The sequence below is a fragment of the Salvelinus alpinus genome, chromosome 33, assembly GCF_045679555.1.
Source record: "Salvelinus alpinus chromosome 33, SLU_Salpinus.1, whole genome shotgun sequence".
NCBI classification, from domain to species: domain Eukaryota; kingdom Metazoa; phylum Chordata; class Actinopteri; order Salmoniformes; family Salmonidae; genus Salvelinus; species Salvelinus alpinus.
In genome coordinates this window covers 24,815,034-24,835,746 of record NC_092118.1, presented here as the reverse complement: position 1 = coordinate 24,835,746, position 20,713 = coordinate 24,815,034, and the positions used below count along the sequence as shown (strand labels likewise).

At 42.5% G+C, this 20,713-nt stretch overlaps 1 protein-coding gene across 2 annotated transcripts in view; it reads right to left on the bottom strand.

The window, feature by feature from the left end:
* Positions 1 to 211: 211 nt before the first annotated feature.
* Positions 212 to 20,713, bottom strand: part of LOC139563345 (enhancer of mRNA-decapping protein 3-like) — a 32,319-nt gene continuing 11,817 nt past the window's right edge. Inside the window, exons 5-8 of one of the 2 annotated variants that reach the window (XM_071381988.1) lie at positions 12,696 to 12,849; positions 4,865 to 5,082; positions 3,483 to 3,625; positions 212 to 2,910 (exon numbers count right to left, since the gene is read on the bottom strand). In XM_071381988.1, the coding sequence (XP_071238089.1) occupies positions 2,815 to 2,910; positions 3,483 to 3,625; positions 4,865 to 5,082; positions 12,696 to 12,849 (611 nt within the window). In that variant the 3' untranslated portion in view covers positions 212 to 2,814. Of the gene's footprint in view, positions 3,626 to 4,864; positions 5,083 to 12,695; positions 12,850 to 20,713 lie in introns of both variants that reach the window. The other variant, XM_071381987.1, reaches the window with a different exon arrangement.

The following is a 20,713-nucleotide window of genomic DNA, read 5'->3' as shown; positions in this document are numbered from 1 at the left end:
TAAGCATTATTAAAAATGTCTGGGTTTCCCATTATAAATGTAAAAAGAGAAACAGAGGCAAACTTTTGACATCGCCCAATCACCCCAGCACAGCACATAGGCTACCTTGTAGCTTCCTCAGGTTGTGGCTATATAGAACCATCTGGTGGACAACCTGTGAAAATGCATCCTCAGTACTCCACCATACAAATAATATGTGAACACAAACATGCAGAGTAGCCACATGACCATTTAATAAACAAAAAGACTGTAAATTTGCTGCAGCTAAATAAAAAGTGTGACTTGGAGAACTTTAACAATTACTATACATACTCCCACGCATGATCTTGTAACAAATGTTTTTCCACCCAAAACAAAATTGTAGCTGTGGTCTGTGGGTTAGCTATAGCTCAAATAAAATAAATCAAATGTGCTCTCAAGATTCAATTCCTACAAAAGTAGTGCATGTGGCACATTTTGCCCCTCTGTATTTTCTATATAAAAATGGATGAAGTGGTCTTTATTACAACAGACAGGTTAACAGCAATTGAAAAATTGAGTCCCTTTAAAAAATTGAATATTTTCTATGCAGTGTCACATTTAATGTTTATCAGTCAAGAATTTTCAAGCTTGATCTCAGTATACAGAACAGTGTCAACTTGGATCAGACCTGCATACACAGTTACAAATACTTGTGTAACATGCTAAATCTGCCTTGCTGAAATTCCTTTATGATAAAGGAGAACGTTTATTATTACAGTTTACACACCAATTCCTCCCAAAATAAACTTAAGGAAACAAAAGAAGAAAAAAAACTGATGAAATCTGTAATGATATGATCAAACAAAAATGGTTTAGTTCCTCCATCATGACATCATATTAGATTAACCACTATCCCATTGCTAGCTACCAAGAGGACACTTCCCAAAAACAATTCTTAAGAGTCCTTAAGAATATGACTAACTGGCTGTGTGAAAACATGGCCTGTTTTCTGGCAAATCTTTTGTAACAATATGACCATAAATCACTTAAAAAGAAATCTGTCTGGGCTGGCATGTCACAATACAAGACCATCATTTCCCTGGGAAATATTTCTGAAAGTAGAACTTTTAGGTGACAAAAAATCTCCTGTAAGACTTCTCACCTCATCATCCATAACTCTCTGGCATCGCATGCAGGAACAGGCCATCTGATGGCATTCCTCTCAAAGCTGACAACAGCAGCAGCCTCAAGGAGCCCAACAACTAGGCTAAAATAAGTGATTTGGATGCTTTATAAAGATACATTGTGTTGTTATATTCTCACATCATAACATGTTATGTCAATACTGCGGTGCCAACTACAGATACTGCAAGTGAGATGGCATACATTTACAAAAATAGGCTACATACACTTGTAATAAGTGAGAAAGCTCATTGCACGACATTGTTGAGCAACATTACCAGAGATAAACAAAAAGAAAAGAAAACTCAAAGAGTCTTACCAGCTAGAACACAATTGGCAACAGATGCAATTGATTCACTGTATTACATGAACTGTATGCACTATTAACAATAGTCTGATTTAGTCATTTGGAAATGTAGAGCAGATACACAGACAAGACAGTACTTCCAAGTCATATGAATGTTTGCAAAGTTGTAACCCGATCAATTTAGATCAATCCTTATCGACTACCCATGAAAATAAACATGTGCAAACACACAAATAATTGTATTTAGAATAAAAAAGTGTATAATACAGTTTAAGAAAGCAGTCAGCCTCAATGACTGCCCAGTGATTGAAAACTGCCCTTGGAGAAACATAGCCAAACCTAAATCTAACCCATTCACAAAAGCTCCCTAAAACACAATGTCTGCACTCCATACTAAGACCATACTAAGATGCACCGAGAGTTTGCAAAAATTGCTAATTGTTTGCAAACATAATTCAGACATCCTGGCCAGTATGTGACCAAACAGGTCTGCAATCACAGATCTGTTTACACAACCACCGAATGTCTCACACAAATCCAAGTCTGGCTCAAGCGAATTTAAAGATCCGCTTTCAAAATGATTGCAAAAAAAAATCCTAGTCTTATCTACTGTGGCCCCTCAGTTTAGCTTCACATCTAACACTTGTGTTCAGAATTGAAATGGCATATTGCCAACACAAATTAAATACAAACCCAAGCCTATCTGAAAGTGAATTAAAAATGGTACAATGGCTACTACTAGGAAAACTAACTTACATTTTTTGTTTCTTGACAAATGCTGTAATACTCAGTATAAACTAAATGGTACTGCTTGGCAAATGACATGTTTACAAAATCTGAAGCAAGAAGACAGTCACGGCAGCAGAGGTAGAGCATGTGTACCTTTCTACTGTGTATAGCTACTTAACAGATACATATGCATACCCTTGTAAACTATTATAAGACTGTATGTGGCCTTATCTGACAGGTGTCAAACAAAGATGAGATTTCATATGAGAAGGGCAAAAGACCGAGAAACTATTTGTTTGTACGATAACACAAATACACTGAAACAAAAGTGTTGAGCACCACTTTACATCTTTCATTGCAGTGTTGTTAAAAATATAGCCCAGATGCAGCTTAGAAAATATATGCACTCAAACAAATCCAAAATATTTTCCCTATTTATCAAAAACAGACAAATTCTTAAACATTTTCTTCTTAGATAAAAGAGTACAAACAAATTAGTTTGTTTCGAGTTGATACTAGTGCTAGCTAAATTACACATTTCAATTGAAAATCGCTACAATCGAAAAAGTGGCATTTAAGAAAAACACACCAATTGAATTTAGTGAGAATATGGCATTTCAACCAAAATCTCCAATTCAGATCATAGGGCTTTTCCCAGAGAGGCGAGAGAGATTGAGCTCTGCTGTGGGGCACTGGGTCAGCCAGGTCCTGTGGTCTCCAGTCCACACAATCTACAGTAGGAAACAGGAAGCATGTCTCAGGCCCAGGGCTGGTCACACAGTCAGGGGTCATAGATAGAGACTGACTCCTAGTGGTTAGTCAGCTCTCTGTAAACATAACATACTCAGACGGGCTATTAGAGGAGGGCAATACACACACTTAGCCCTTATCAGGAAGCCCTCCTCTTGGAGCTTTACCCTTCTCCCTTTACCGGGAGCAAAGGAAAAACATATACCAACCAGCAATACAATTAAATGCACATTCTGAAATCCCCCCATAACCTTTTTTCAGTAACTGTACACATCACCCTCTAAGAAGGCCTTCTGTATTTCACTAGAATGACAACACAATCCTGTTCACAGCCAGGGCTGATAGGTTGTAGCAGGTCCTGCTATGCAGAGTGTAAAGGAATAACGAATTTGCAGCCGAAGGGCGAATGGTAGTTGATGCCCACTTCCTGGAACACCTGCTTGGGCACCCCGATGTCACACAGGTAGACCCTAGCCTCCCCACCATCTATAGGCAGGGGCAAGCCCAAAGACAGGGTCCACTTGGCCTCCACGGCCTGCTTCTGGCCACTCACTGGAGGGTCAATGCTGAGCACCGGAGCCCTGTTTTGGTTGGCCCAGTCCGCAGCCGCCAGGTACCAGGCCTGGTCCCTTAGGAAACCGTTCTCATGGCAGTCCAGACAGTTAATGACCAGGTCCACTGGGCTGACCGGCAGGTCTGGGTGGAGAGAGAGGGACAGAGATCAGGGTTTGAACTGAAAGCTTCTGAGTAGCTAGACCTCCAGCAGAGGGCAACATCGTTTCAGTGTGTACCGCTGTTAAAAGCAGACAAGCAGCACAGATTTGACAGTGTCTAGCTAATTTTGCCTTGTGTCTAACTATACTGAACGGAAATATAAATGCAACATGTAAAGTGTTGGTCCCATGTTTCATGAGCTGAAATAAAACATCCCAGAAATATTCCGTACGCAAAAGAAAAGCGTATTTATCTCAAATTTTGGGCACACATTTGTTTACATCCCTGTTAGTGAGCATTTCTCCTTTGCCAAGAAAATCCATCCACCTGACAGGTGTGGCATATCAAGAAGCTTATTAAACAGCATGATCATTACTCAGCTAGACCTTGTGCTGGGGACAAAAGGCCACTCTAAAATGTGCAGTGTTGTCACATAACACAATGCCACAGATGTCAAGTTGAGGGAACGTGCAAATGGCATGCTGACTGCAGGAATGTCCACCAGAGCTGTTGCCAGAGAATGTAATGTTAATCTCTCTACCATAAACTGTCTCAAACGTTTTTTTGAGAATTTGGTGTGTGGAAGAGTGGTTTGCTGACGTCAACGTCGTGAACAGAGTGCCTCATGGTGGCGGTGGGGTTATGATATGGGCAGACATAAGGTGCGGACAACGAACACAGCATTTTATCGATGGCAATTGGAATGTCCAGAGTTACCATGACGAGTCCCATTGTCGTGCCATTCATCCGCCGCCATCACCTCATGTTTCAGCATGGTGATGATGTTCCATGTCCCAAGGATCTGTACACACTTCCTGGAATCTGAAAATGTCCCAGTTCTTCCATGGCCTGCACACTCAGACAGGTCACCCATGTTTGGGATGATCTGGACCAGTCATGTGAAATCCATAGATTAGAGCCTAATGAATTTATTTCAATGAACTTATTTACTTATATAAACAGTAAAATCTTTTAAATTATTGCATGTTGTGTTTATATTTTTTGTTCAGTATATAACAGTCTACTCTAGATTAGAAAACAATGGTCTTTTTATACAGCTCATGCAAACAAGAAAACACACAACAAGGAAGTGGATTCACCATCTTCACTATCTACAGTCCATTTACCTTTCCATCTACAGTCTCATCACATCTAATGATTTCAAAACCTGATAATATCTGTGAACAGAGAACAAATCTGTTAGTCAGGATAAGTCGGTACCTTTGATGCTGGCCACCTGCTTGCCGCTGGTCTTGCTGTAGAGGGCGAGCTCGTTAGTGATGGACTCCTGCATCTTGACGAAGTTGGGAAGGAAGAGGATGACCTCCACCTCGTGGTTGGCCAGGTGCCGTCCACAGCTGATGCCCTGGGCCCCCTGGACATGGGGGCCACACAGCAGGGCCACCGTGGGACGCTGGTGATTATTCTTAGGTGTCAGCCTGGGGACATCCAAGAGACAAATGTGATTTTGTTGTCTTATTTTGATTTCTTATCAATACAAATAGTACTAGCCAATGCCGGGGATATGTGATTACTGATGGATTAGACAAACTTTGTCCTCATTGAGATAATGAATTGTGCAGAATACAATCATGACTGATCTGAACATCATGCAGTTTCCACACACAGCAAACAAAGGAGCATTATCATCACCTCAGGACTGCATGGGTAATAAACTGGTTGTTGTGCAAGGGTTTCTCTTTCTTATAAAAACACACCTCTTCAACTACAGCATAAACACCGGAGGAAGCCTTTATCTGCAGTCATTGTAATCAAGATCAGCGGAGCATTGTGTCCTATGTCGATCATAAACACCTCACGCTTTCAATAGGCTGCTACACCTTTCCATGCAAAGTATTGGCTTTCTGTCATGATTAATTGCTAAAGCTACTGTCTATTCATCATAAATATGGCATTTGCATTGACTCCTTCACACGCACAAAGAAAAAAGCCTAAAGCAGAGGGGAAATGGAAGATTCACAGCCTGTCAGACATTCTTGAATTAACAGTGAGAATGAATTTTTAGATACACTAGATGACGAACAGGGGGGGGGGCGCTGTTTTGAAGCCACGCTTCCATTTTACATTGTAAAAAATGTAAATAATTTCTTAATGTCTACATTTGTTTTTACAATGTTTATTCTATTATTTTTGTATTATATTTTGTGAGCTAAACAAAAACACACAAAAAATAATATATATATAAACATTTCTGTAAAGTATCATTTTTAGAAAGTAATAATGTTATTGTCCCCACCACAAAAATAAAAAAAATACTTAAATCTTTACTGCGTAACTGTGTGTACAGATGTTTTTTGAGACCCTTCTGGCAAGAATGCTGTATTCTTTCAAGATGTTAACCCGATTTCCCAGAAACCCCAGTACTCATCGGTAGTCACAGATGGGATGACTTAGCATCAACATCCGCTGTGGCGGTGTTATCAAGCAGGGGAGGCTGCTGAGGGGATAATTGCCGGAACGGAAAAAATGGACTGGCATCCAAGACCTGGAAACCATGTGATTGATGTATTGGATACCATTCCAATGATTCTGCTCCAGTCGTTACCACGAGCCCGTTCTCCCCAATTAAGGTGCCACCAACCTCCTGTGTTATCTAGTGCAGGGTTTCCCAAACTCTGTCCTGGGCCCCCTAGGGGGCTTTTTATATGCCGACTATAATCCTCGTTTTTATATTCGAATAAAAAATATTATTGTTGTTTCAGTCAGAAAGGCAGCTAATGTTAGCAATGTCAAGGTAGCTAGCAGGTTGAGAATAGTTACCGTGAATTTCCCTGCCTGGTATAATATTAAATAGCAATCTGATGATAGCTAGCAAGCTAACTTACAAAAAGCAGTGTCAAATGTTTTTGTTTTCATAGACCTGCATTCATGTAAAATAATCTTGGATTTGTATGCATTTAGTCCATTGCCCTTCGGACTCCTATACTAGCGAGCTAATAACATTATTGGGATGGCCCCTTGATTCTCGAGAGCTATTGCTACATATGAAGATGTTGTGCAGTGATTGCAGAAGTGTGATACTCGACCCTTCTACGTGAAAATCAATATTGGTTATTCATAAAAAATACAATGTAGTAAACATTACAATACAATCCTAATAGTGTTGTGTACATGTTTTTTTCTGTAGGATTCCAGTTTTGAAGAGCCGCAGCCTGTCCAGGGGCACAGGCAGGGCTGCAGAAAGAATTGGACAAAAAGAACTTGAAAAGATCTGCCCGACTGCAAGAAGAGAGGCTGCCCGAGATGAAGGTTAGTAAAAACCTTTCACCTGTGGTACTGTTCACCTGTTTCACAACATATCACACAACATTTGGCTGCACGCTGTAATTAAGTTCATGCTTCCAGTCTAACTGGAATTGTTTTTGATATCATGGAGTACCGGAGAGCTATCCTAGGATCTCCAGACATCCCACATTGCGGACAATCTCGCTGGTGCAACTGCCTGAATTGCAGGGAGACTCCTGCACCGTACAAAGCAACTGCTGCCATCTCACAACTGCACTATTTCAGTTATTTATTACCAAGTATGTTTACATAACAGTTGAACACTTTCCATGACAACACTGTACTTTATTCTTCATTTGGATCCCAATTAAGAAAAAAACTAAATTTGGTGAAATTTTTAGAAATCTTTTTTAAAATTTTGTCCTTGGTCTGGGTGACATCAGTTCAGTACTTTATCAGAATGTTTTCATGACACAGTGCTTTTGTTATTTCAAGAAGTTTAAAGATACTACCTTGTATTTTTGTTCATCTCCCTAATAAAACTTTATTTGACCTGATCTGTGTAATCAGACCGACTTGTTTTGTACTGTATTTACACCACTGTGGTCCAGCCATCTTTCTGAATATCTACCCACCTGTGGGTCTGCTAATTTGAAGTGAAAACCGACAAGTGCATAGATATCCAGGAAAACAGAACAGTTAAGTAAATAATTCTAAAACCATTCCAAAAATAGAATAATGACACCAATTTGCAAAATAAAGAATGCACAAATGTTGTTTCTCACACAAGTTTATTGTTGCCCACATTAACATCCCTTATTTATATATGTTTGGTTGTAGGCCCAACTCTTTCAACAACATTTCTGAGTACTCCATAAGTTTTCACACTTCCCGGGAACGACCAAGTCTGACAAAACCGCTCAGGTCCTTCCCTGCTCAAAGCTTTGCTAACTGCATCCTGTGTTGCATGTCGACGTCTCCTCGAAGTTGTAGCAGGTCATCCGTTGTTGGTGGCACTTCAGGGGGTCTTGGATCATCGGATCTCAGTATCATTCCCCTTGATAGCCACAATTGAGAGCCCAGTGTTCTCAACACTGCTCCCTGAAGTTCAGGGATGTAGGTGCAGTCCTGTGCAGTTTTCAATGCGTAGACACTCCACCTTCAAGGCTTATTGTAGAGTCTCCTTTAGCTGAAAGACAGAATAATATTTGGTGAGTATTTTGTCTATAGATTTTCATTACCATCAGTGCAGAACTGTAGTGTGCAACAAAACTCAAGATCACCTTTACTCCACATACAATGTCCTCCCTTGGGCAAATCAGACCATAACTCCATTCTCCTGCTTAAAAGATATGCATTCATGTTTGTAAGAACGCAGATCTGTTTTGCAAGCCCTGCCACATCCAAGGACCGTCAGAGCCAGTGTAGCAGGATTCGATCTTAGTCCTGTATTGACAATTTGCCTGTTTGATGATTCGCCAGAGGGCGTAGCGGGATTTCTTATAAACTTCCAGGTTAGTGTTCCGCTCCTGGAAAGCGGCAGCTCTAGCCTTTAGCTCAGTGCGGATGCGGATGTTGCCTGTAATCCATGGCTTCTAGATGGGATATGTACGTACAGTCACTGTAGGGACGACATCATCAATGCACTGATGTGGTAAACTCCTCAATGCCATCGGATGAGACCCGTAACCTATTCCAGTCTGTGCTAACGAAACAGTCCTGTAGCTTAGCATCCGCTTCATCGGTGCACTTTTGTATTGAGCATGTCACTGGTACTTCGTGTTTGAGTTTTTTCTTCTAACCAGGAATCTGGAGGATAGAGTAATGGTCAGATTTGCCAAATGGAAGGCGAGAAAGAGCTTTATATGTGTCTCGGTGTCTGGAGTAAAGGTGGTCTAGAGTTTTTCGCCTCTAGTTGCACGTGACTGGTAGAAATGAGTTAAGACGGCAACTCCCATCCTCGGGGGCCTGATTGGTTTCACACCTTCCCCCAGTCCTATAATAATCACACCTGATTCAACAAATTGCATTCTAAACTAAGGACCATGATTATTGGAGTCCGGTGTGTCAGCTGGGATTGGGGCAAAAGTGTGTCACCAATCAAGCCCCAGAGGACTGGAGTTGCCCATCCCTGACCTAGACAGACATCAAATAAAACATTCCCCATCAATCCCAATTTGGAATACGATTTTACCATTTGACAACTATGAAAGAATTGCCTTTGATAACCATCAGTCTTAGATATTCAGAGTAAATACATTAATGGGAGAAGTAGGCTATTAGACAGAATGAGGTCTTAATGTTTCCAGTCATTTCATGTAATGTCATGTTACAGTCTTACACTCAATGCATGTATATATTTTGGGCTGTCTGTTTACATCTCAGCCAGACAGCTCAAACGGGAAATAACATAGTAACATCTCTATGCAGAAGGATAATGTTGGGCTAGAATGTCATCAATAATCAAAGTAAATCAATCCTGTGCAGTTAATTTTCCTAAACAGCTTAGCTAGATAGATGCATAGCATTAAACTATGCTACTTATTGTTCTTAGCTAGCTAGGGGAAACATGGTCAGACAACATGGTGAAAAATATTTTGCTAAAGTCTGTGCTTACCGATCTGATTCTGATTCAATACTCAACGATGGTGGGGCTGGAAACAGGCCCGCTAGGTGTTGATGGCAATTTATTCCTTTCATGACTGAAAAATAATATTTCAGGTTTAAAGATATTTTCAAGAGCTTTGACGTCAAGCAATGAAGTCCAGTTCAGATACAACAGCCAACAGCAGACAAAACTAGCTAATTTTAAATTGTTGTATTGTACAACAGCTGACTAAAGACAGGGCATTCAGATCAAGAAGAAGAGACGTGAAGTTGACACCGTTTCGTCAATGAATCTTGGAAAATCCAGCCGACGAAATGACAGGTTCTAAAACTAGATCCTTCTGATCAAACAAACCGTTGCATTGTGTCTCAACTTGTGTATCTGAAATGAACTTTATGATCATGGCTACTCCGTGCCAGTAGAGTAGTGTGTGAAATAGCTAGCTAGCTAATATCACAGCGTGACTTTCAGACCACAGAAATATAACACAAGGTCAAGCAACATTACACACATAAATTAGGTAGCTAGTTAGGACTAACTAGTGAAGCTAAATGTTATATTCAAATGAAAAAAAATAACAATGTCAAAGTCAGCTAATAAGCTGCACAAGCTAATAAACTCAGCAAAAAAAGAAACGTCCTCTCACAGTCAACTGCGTTTATCTTAAGCAAACTTAACATGTGTAAATATTTGTATGAACATAACAAGATTCAACAACTGAAACATAAACTGAACAAGTTCCACAGACATGTGACTAACAGAAATTGAATAATGTGTCCCTGAACAAAGGAGGGGGGGGGCAAAATCAAAAGTAACAGTCAGTATCTTGTGTGGTCACCAAGTACTGCAGTGCATCTCCTCTTCATGGACTACACCAGATTTGCCAGTTCTTGCTGTGAGATGTTACCCCACTCTTCCACCAAGGCACCTGCAAGTTCGTGGACATTTCTGGGTGGAATGGCCCTAGCCCTGACCCTCCGATCCAACAGGTCCCAGACTTGCTCAATGGGATTGAGATCCGGACAGAACACTGACATTCCTGTCTTGCAGGATATCATGCACAGAACGAGCAGTATGGCTGGTGGTATTGTCATGCTGGAGGGTCATGTCAGGATGAGCCTAAAGGAAGGGTACCACATGGGGGAGGATGTCTTCCCTATAACGCACAGCGTTGACATTGCCTGCAATGACAACAAGCGCAGTCCGATGATGCTGTGACACACCACCCCAGACCACGACGGACCCTCCACCTTCAAATCGATCCCGCTCCAGAGTACAGGCCTCGGTGTAACACTCATTCCTTTGACGATAAACGTGACCCCTGGTGAGACAAAACCGTGACTCGTCAGTGAAGAGCACTTTTTGCCAGTCCTGTCAGGTCCAGCGACGGTGGGATTGTGCCCATAGGCAACGTTGTTGCCGGTGATATCTGGTGAGGACCTGCCTTACAACAGGCCTACAAACCCTCAGTCCAGCCTCTCTCAGCCTATTGCGGACAGTCTGAGCACTGATGGAGAGATTGTGCATTCCTGGTGTAACTCGGGCAGGTTTTGTTGCCATCCTGTACCTGTCCCGCAGGTGTGATTTTCGGATATACCGATCCTGTGCAGGTGTTGTTACACGTGGTCTGCAACTGCGAGGATGATCAGCTGTCCGTCCTGTCTCCCTGTAGCGCTGTCTTAGGCGTCTCACAGTATGGACATTGCAATTTATTACCCTGGCCACATCTGCAGTCCTCATGCCTCCTTGCAGCATGCCTAAAGCACGTTCACGCAGATGAGCAGGGACCCTGGGCATCTTTCTTTTGGTGTTTTTCAGTAGAAAGGCTCTTTAGTGTCCTAAGTTTTCATAACCGTGACCTTAATTGCCTACCATCTGTAAGCTGTTAGTGTCTTAACGACCGTTCCGCAGGCGCATGTTCATTAATTGTTTATGGTTCATTGAACAAGCATGGGAAACAGTGTTTAAACCCTTTACAATGAAGATCTGTGAAGTTATTTGTATTTTTACGAATTATCTTTGAAAGACAGGGTCCTGAAAAAGGGATGTTTCTTTTTTTGCTGAGTTTACAAACTATTGGATGCGTGGCTTGAAAACAACAATCAAAATAAGTAATCCAAAATAAACACTTGCATACATATTTATAACTAAATAGCAAAACCATCATTTTACTTTATATCTAGAAAGATGTATTATCTACCTAACAATGTCTTACCTTTTCAGTAGAAAAAATGCAAACTGTCGGTTTTGAATCCCTTCAACTCTCATTGTTCTCTCCACTGTATGAACGCAAATCCGAGGTTTACTCTAGTCTTGGCCCGGGCTCTATCGTTTTCCCTTTTCGCCTGTCAGCTCTCCAAAGTTCTCAGTTTCTTTGGCTTAGATGGAGGAGTAGCTGCTGCTGGGTCAGGTTGTTTGTCCCTCAGGTCTGTAAGCTAGCTATCTCTGCTAGCCAAGTGTGGACATGGGCTCAGCTAGCTAGCTATCATACCACTACCCGTTAGAATATCCCTGAGCACTGCCTCCTCACAGACGGAAACAAGTCCCTCATTACGAGCAGCACAAAATCCGACCCAACAGTAAAATTAAAACCAATGAATAGAGGGGTTCTCAGCGAAAGCTAAAGGTGCAATATTGTTACGGCTGCATCACATTGGATGACCAGTAGCTACTTATTCAAGCTTTTGAACATAAAAAAAATCTAAGCATTATTTGGCTTTCTGCCCATTCCCAAAATACATATAATTCCATTCATTCCTATGGAGGACTGCTTCTTCTGAGGACTACCAATATGTCCGACCGGTGGCTTCAAAACCTCTAATTGGCCAATACATTCAGAGTTTCATTGGTCAGTGTTTTACAGGGAGCACCCCAAGGTTATTTGCCTGTTCAAAACACCTCACTACAGTTTATCACCATGGCAACAATACAAGAAACAATGGAGAAAAAAATAGGAGAACAAAGGCATGTTTATATAAACCTGGGTCATGTTCATTAGGGCACACCGCAGCAAAATGCCTTGGAACTGAAAGCAAAAACTAACATTTCTTATTGGGCAAGTTCAGATATTGTTGTACCTCCCCATTTCAAACCATTTTCTTTAGTTTCGTGCCTATTGAACACAACTCTGATATCAATGAAGCCTGTTGCATGTGATGTGATGTCACCACCGTAGAGGGAGCCCACCCAGCCACTCACCGGTTGGGGCCCCCCAGTAAAGTGAGGGCCATCTGGCTGGCACACACACCAGTCATCTCCAGCCTCCGCTCCAGAGACAGGCCATGCCGCTCCGCTGAGGCCAGAAGACACTTGTGAAGCTCGTAGGACACACTGGGGACAACCAGGCCAGAGTCTACAGTCAGAGGAGCGAGAGAAACAAGATGGAAAAATAAACATGTATTAGTTGTTATTGTGCCAGATTATAATATATGTAGCTATGAGAAGAGAGAGACTGGAAGTTTTTAAAAAGTTCCAGATTTTTCCCAAAAATATATGGAAATGGTACTAAAAATAGAACTGTATAGAATCCTCATAATCACACACAGGAACTCTTCAAGGAGTAGGAGTTTATGTAAAAGCAGCACATCACCTCACGCGAGGAGCCAGTTCCCTTGGGAAAGCCTCTTCCCTTGACCTGATCTCTTTCCCATCACAGAGGGAGGATTCCTTTCTTCCCCTCTCATTTTTCACTGTTGTCCGACGCAACAACGAACAGATTGGCAGCCCTTTACAAAATATGACAAACATAAGGATGCAAACTGTGAACTGCCTCTCCTAGCTATCCCCCACGGCCTTCTGGAGGGGCTGGGTTCACACGCTCCAGCTCATCCCTGCTGAGCTCCCTCAGCGTCCCCATAACCAGAGCTTTTGGCTGAGAAAGACACCGGCAGCAGCCCCCCGGGCCCACAGACATTACCGCCACACCTCACAGAGAACTCCACCAAAACATAAGGGTACCATGACAAAGGGGAAACTTGAAAACAGGTGGTTAAAGGTGTACTCGTTGGTACACCTGTGTGCAATGATGATGGCTAGCGTGTGTGGGAGAGTTGCAGCTTGACTTGAGTGAAAACTCAGTTCCAAGACCATACAGACACACACACACACATACACACATACATACATATATACACACACAGTTGAAGTCAGAAGTTTACATACACCTTAGCCAAAAACATTTAAACTCAGTTTTTCACAATTCCTGACATTTAATCAGAGTTAAAATTCCCTGTCTTAGGTCAGTTAGGATCACCACTTTATTTTAAGAATGTGAAATGTCAGAATAATAGTAGAGAGAATGATTTATTTCAGCTTATATTTCTTTCATCACATTCCCAGTGGGTTAGAAGTTTACATACACTCAATTAGTATTTGGTAGCATTGCCTTTAAATTTTTAAACTTGGGTCAAACGTTTCAGGTAGCCTTCCACAAGCTTCCCACAATAAGTTGGGTGAAATTTGGCCCATTCCTCCCGACAGAGCTGGTGTAACTGAGTCAGGTTTGTAGGCCTCTTTGCTCGCACACGCTTTTTCAGTTCTGCCCACAAATTTCTATAGGATTGAGGTCAGGGCTTTGTTGTCCTTAAGCCATTTTGCCACAACTTTGGAAGTATGCTTGGGGTCATTGTCCATTTGGAAAACCCCTTTGCGACCAAGCTTCAACCTCCTGACTGATGTCTTGAGATATTTCTTCAATATATCCGCATAATGCCATCTATTTTCTTCGGCTTGCAAGCCTCCCCCTTTTTCCTCCAAACATAACGATGGTCATTATGGCCAAACAGTTCTATTTTTGTTTCATCAGACTAGAGGACATTTCTCCAAAAAGTATGATCTTTGTCCCCATGTGCAGTTGCAAACCGTAGTCTGGCTTTTTTATGGTGGTTTTGGAGCAGTGTCTTCTTCCTTGCTGAGAAGCCTTTCAGGTTATGTCGATATAGGACTTGTTTTACTGTGGATATAGATACTTTTGTACCCGTTTCCTCCAGCATCTTCACAAGGTCCTTTACTGTTGTTCTGGGATTGATTTTCACTTTTCGCACCAAAGTACGTTCATCTCTAAGAGACAGAACGCGTCTCCTTCTTGAGCGGTATGATGGCTGCGTGGTCCCATGGTGTTTATACTTGCGTACTATTGTTTGTAAAGATGAACGTGGTACCTTCAGGTGTTTGGAAATTGCTCCCAAGGATGAACCAGACTTGTGGAGGTCCACAATTTTTTTCTGAGGTCTTGGCTGATTTCTTTTGATTTTCCCATGATGTCAAGCAAAGAGGAACTGAGTTTGAAGGCCTTGAAATACATCCACAGGTACACCTCCAATTGACTCAAATGATGTCAATGAGCCTATCAGAAGCTTCTAAAGCCATGACATAATTTTCTGGAATCGTCCAAGCTGTTTAAAGGCACAGTCAACTTTGTGTATGTAAACTTCTGACCCACTGGAATTGTGATACAGTGAATTATAAGTGAAATAATCTGTCTGTAAACAATTGTTGTAAAAATGACTTGTGTCGTGCAAAGTAGATGTCCTAACCGACTTGCCAAAACTATAGTTTGTTAACAAGAAATTTGTGGAGTGGTTGAAAAACTAGTTTTAATGACTCCAACCTAAGTGTATGTGAACTTCAGACTATATATACACACACACACACACATTAATACACACACAGTACCTGTCAAAAGTTTGGACATTCCTACTATTTACTACATTGTATAATAATAGTGAAGGTATAAAAACTATGAAATAACACAAGTGGAAACATGTAGTAAATAAAAAAAAGTGTTAAACAAATCAAAATATATTTTAGATGTCAGATTCTTCAAAGTAGCCACCCTTTGCCTTGATGACACCTTTGCACACAATTGGCATTTTCTCAACCAGCTTCATGAGGTAGTCAACTGGAATGCTTTTCCAACAGTCTTGGAGTTCCCACATAGGCTGAGTACTTGTTGGCTGCTTTTCCTTGAATTCTCTTCTTCCCGGTGGGAACCACACATGCGGAGATCATCCATTCACCTACTCTGCATCTCACAAAGACATGGCGTTTGGAACCAAAAATCTCAAAAGGACAGATTTCTACCAGTCTAATGTCCATTGCTCTTGTTTCTTTGCCTAAGCTTCTTCTTATTGGTGTCCTTTAGTAGTGGTTTCTTTGCAGCAATTTGACCATGAAGGCTTGATTCACTCAGTCTCCTCTGAACTGTTGATGTTAAAATGTGTCTGTTACTTGAACTCTGTGAAGCATTTATTTGGGCTGCAATTTCTGAGGCTGTTCTCTAATGAACTTATCCTCTGCAGCAGATGTAAATCTGGGTCTTCCTTTCTTGTGGCATTCCTCATGAGAGCCAGTTTCATCATAGCGCTTGATGGTTTTTGCGACTGCCATTGAAGAAACTATCAAAGTTCTTGAAATGTTCCAGATTGACTGACCTTCATGTCTTAAAGTAATGACGGACTGTCGTTTCTCTTTGCTTATTTGAGCTGTTCTTGCCATAATATGGAATTGGTCTTTTACCAAATAGGGCTATCTTCTGTATACACCCCTACCTTGTCACAACACAACTGATTGGCTCAAACGCATTAAGGAGGAAAGAAATTCCACAAATTACCTTTTAACAAGGCACACTTGTTAATTGGGCTCCTGAGTGGCACAGCGGTCTAAGGCACTGCATCTCAGTGCTTGAGGCGTCACTACAAACATCCTAGTTCAAATCCAGGCTGTATCACATCCGGCCGTGATGTGATTGGGAGTCCCATAGAGCGGCGCAAAATTGATCCAGTGTCATCCGGGTTTGGCCGGGGTAAGCCGTCATTGTAAATAAGAATTTATTCTTAACTGACTTGCCTAGTTAAAGGTTCAATTGAAAAATGAAAAATGCATTCCAGGTGACTACCTCATGAAACTGGTTGAGAGAATGCCAAGAGTGTGCAAAGCTGTCATTAAGGTAAAAGGTGGCTACTTTGAAGAATCTTAAAATATAAAATATATTTTGATTTGTTTAACACTTTTTTGCTTACTACATGATTCCATGTGTGTTATTTCATAGTTTTGATGTCTTCACTATTATTCTACAATGTAGAAAATAGTAAAAAAAAAGAAAAACCCTGGAATCAGTAGGTGTGTCCAAACTTTTGATTGGTACAGGTGCATCCTGTTTCCATTGATCATCCTTGAGATGTTTCTACAACTTGATTGGAGTCCACCTATGGAAAATTAAATTGATTGGACATGATTCGGAAAGGCACACACCTGTCTATATAAGGTCCCACAGTTGACAGTGCATGTTAGAGAAAAAACCAAGCCATGAGGTCAAAGGAATTGTCCGTAGAGCTCCGAGACAGGATTGTGTCGAGGCACAGATCTGGGGAAGGGTACCAAAAAATGTCTGCAGCATTGAAGGTCCCCAAGAACACAGTGGCCTCCATCATTCTTAAACGGAAGAAGTTTGGAAAAACCAAGACTCTTCCTAGAGCTGCCCGCCCGGCCAAACTGACCAATTGGGGGAGAAGGCCCTTGGTCAGGGAGGTGACCAACAACCCGATGACCAACAACTCTTTGGCATGAATGCCAAGCGTCACGTCTGGAGGAAACCTGGCACCATCCCTACAGTGAAGCATGGTGGTGGCAGCATCATGCTGTGCAGATGTTTTTCAGCAGCAGGGACTGGGAGACTAGTCAGGATCGAGGCAAAGATGAACGGAGCAAAGTACAGAGAGATTCTTGATGAAAACCTGCTCCAGAGCACTCAGGACCTCAGACTGGGGTTGAAGGTTCACCTTCCATCAGGGCAACGACCCTAAGCACACAGCCAAGAGAATGCAGGAGTGGTTCGGGACAAGTCTCTGAATGTCTTTGAGTGGCCCAGCCAAAGTCCAGAGAAAAATGCGAGAAACTCACCAAATACAGGTGTGTCAAGCTTGTAGCGTCATACCCAAGAAGACTCAACGCTGTAATCGCTGCCAAAGGTGCTTCAACAAAGTACTGAGTAAAAGGTCTGAATACTTATGTAAATGTAATATTTCAATGTTTTTAAATTAGCAAACATTTCTAAAAACCCGTTTTTGCTTTGTCATTGTGGGGTATTGCGTGTAGATTGAGGAAAAACAATATTTAATCAATTTTAGAATAAGGCTGTAATGTAACAAAATGTGGAAAAAGTCAAGGGGTTTGAATACTTTCCGAATACACTCTGTGTGTGTGTGTGTGTGTGTGTGTGTGTGTGTGTGTGTGTGTGTGTGTGTGTGTGTGTGTGTGTGTGTGTGTGTGTGTGTGTGTGTGTGTGTGTGTGTTTATATAGATATATCTATCTATATCTCTACTGCTCTGGTCAGGTCTGTGTGTCAACACAGTAGAGGATATCTAGGAAAGACCAGCCCAGGGAACATGGTTCCTAGGTACTGCCACAACCATGTCATTATTCTGGTAGCTGCTCACGGAGCCCTTTAAAGAGCCCTGTGCTAATCTCTACCTATAGCACATGGCACATTAGTCTAGAGAGGAACAAAGACAAGTTGGAGGGGCTGCACGGCTCAATATCCCTTTGATAGTGAAGCAGGTAAGACCTTAATGGCCTGTTCCAAAGCGTTGGCCTGGCTATTGAGTGCTCAGCGTGGCCTCGCTCCTCATGTATTGTGTGCATGCAGGCACGCATGCAGCTATCAGAAACACACAGGCATATCACTCAAGGCAGAACACACGCAGTGTGACATGCAAGCAAACACACCTGCAAACAGCAGATAGACGGATGTCGTGCCTGGGTGAAATTAACCTCATCTCTTCCCTGTTCGTATCTCCACATCCCTCCCACTGTTCCAGTACAAAGACAGGTAATATGTTACAGTGGGGTGGGAGAAACCCAGTCTACTCTGCTGCGCCGTTCCTCGGACAATCACGTGAGCGATAAGCACACAGCAAAGTTAACTGCTCCTTGTCATGCAACCTGCCACTGAGGAGAGGGAAAGGGAGAGGTGGGAGTTGCACTATGATCTAATTGCCTTTTGACCATCCCCCCAGCTAGATGTGTTTGTCAGGAATTCCCCTGCTAGAGCACCCCACCCCAATCCTGTGTTCTCTCTCACACACACACACACACACACACACACACACACACCACACACCACGCAATGCTCAACCGGGTAGCCAGGAGCACACAGCGGCAGTAAAAAAAACTCCGCTGGAAGCAATCCTTCAAGCATGACAACGAGAACATTGAAGCTGAAATCAATACACACACGCAGGGTGGAAGCGGGCCATGGGTGATTAGGGCTGGCGCTGAGAGAGGGAGGGGGGAGAGAGAGAGAGAACAAGGAGTGAGGTTTCACAAGGCTCCTCCAGACTACAGGCCTGTTACTGCTGCAGTACCAAGGGGCTGCGAGCCTCTAACACTCCAGACACTCCATAACCTCAGCCCTCATAACTAAGATTAATGCAGGTCAATTGATTAGAAAGTTCCATTTGAGGGCCTCCTGAGTGGCGCAGCGGTCCCACAGGGCGGCACACAATTGGCCCAGCGTCATCCGGGTTAGGGGAGGGTTTGGGGCTTTACTTGGCTCATCACGCTCTGTAGCAATGAGACAAAATCGAAATTGGGGAGAAAAAGGTACAAAAATGTAAATTTAAGTTCCATTTGCTCTGATGCCACCGGACCAGGGGAATCAATAGTTGTGAATAACATACTCGTCCTCAGCTCTCTCTCCTGTCACTCTCTAAATCAAAGGTAGTTTGCAGGGCAGTGATTTGTTCTGTGGCTTTAGTGTGTTTGCAGTGACGAGATTTGAGTACATGTGTAGCAGTGGATGCTGCTGAGGAGAGGAAGGCTCATAATAATGGCTGGAAACTGAATGTGTCTGATGTTGTTGATACCTTTCCACTTTTTCCATTCCAGCCATTACCATGTGCCCGTCCTCCCCAACTAAGGTGCCAACGTGTAGATGAGGAGTGGTTTAACACACATAGGAATTAGCAAAGGAGAGTAGAACTGTGCCTTTTCCACCGAAACGGAATAATAAGGCCAATGATGCACCACATAATAGCCCTTACAGACTTGTCTACGTGCAGACAGACAATATGTTATCCCAACGCCAAACATTTGTTTTCCTAGCCCCTTTTCTGTTGTCTCATGTTGTTGATTTAAATGTTTACAGTGGATAGGAATGGATTCAGGTGAGAGCAGCCTGGAGTAGGGTAAGGGTTTGTTCCACATGTAGTGTGGTTGCATCCCAAGTGGCACCCTATTCCCTATGGGCCCTTAGCAAAAGTAGAGCACTATATAGGGTGCCATTTGAGTGGTAACCTGTGTGTGACTATGAGAGGTGCTGTTTATGTAAAGCTCAGAGCGGTCTGATAATTACAAGGTACAGAGGATGGGGCTTAGCATGACAGCATTCAGGCAGAAAGAGGCAGAGGTAGCAGACCTGCCCAGCCCATTCGGTAAAAAAAGACAAAAGCGTCCACATTCAGCTCCCAGTTCTCAGCACCAGGGGCAAGGCTTTTAATGGCCGCCTGGCCCGCATTGTTGTCTTCATAGTCACCGCACTGCTGTCGCCATGATAACACTGGCTGGCGGCCATGTTAGGCTACGTTGGCTAAAAGTGCCAACATCATAACCCTTTCTAAGAACTGCTGCACTTTGCACATACCTGTATGTCGGTCCAGTATGTACTGTAGTGTAGCGGGCTATTTGAGGCTAGGGCTCACATTCATGTAGTGAGTCATTTCATGTAGTGGATTAAGTTATCCAGCGAGGTGTATCAGTGTAGTATCTTCGTCTGGGAGTATTTAGTCAGCTGGCAACAGAAGCATAACACTCCTATCTCTATGGGGGCACAGAATGCATTCTATGACTAATAGCGATGGTATTGGCATCGCTATCCTCTTTTCCCTAATGAGAGAGCGAGCATGTGTGTGAGTGTGTGTGTGAGCGTGTGTGTGCTTGTGTTCCACTTAGACCTATATCACTTTATGCCAACACCAGAAACCAGATTTGACTGGTACTGATCCCCTATCCCTACAGCGTAGTGATTGGTCCAGCGGAGCCAGAGTGATAGGTGTTGCTCTTCTTGTCACACCTTGGAATCCAGACCAGGGGCCTAGCATAGTGTGCCATTCACTTATCCCCTGTATGAAACCAATTATGTAACACACATATAAAGAGTGTTGTTGAGGTGTGGAAGAGCAGCTCCTCTTCCCAGAGATGGACTGGGACTGCATGGTGT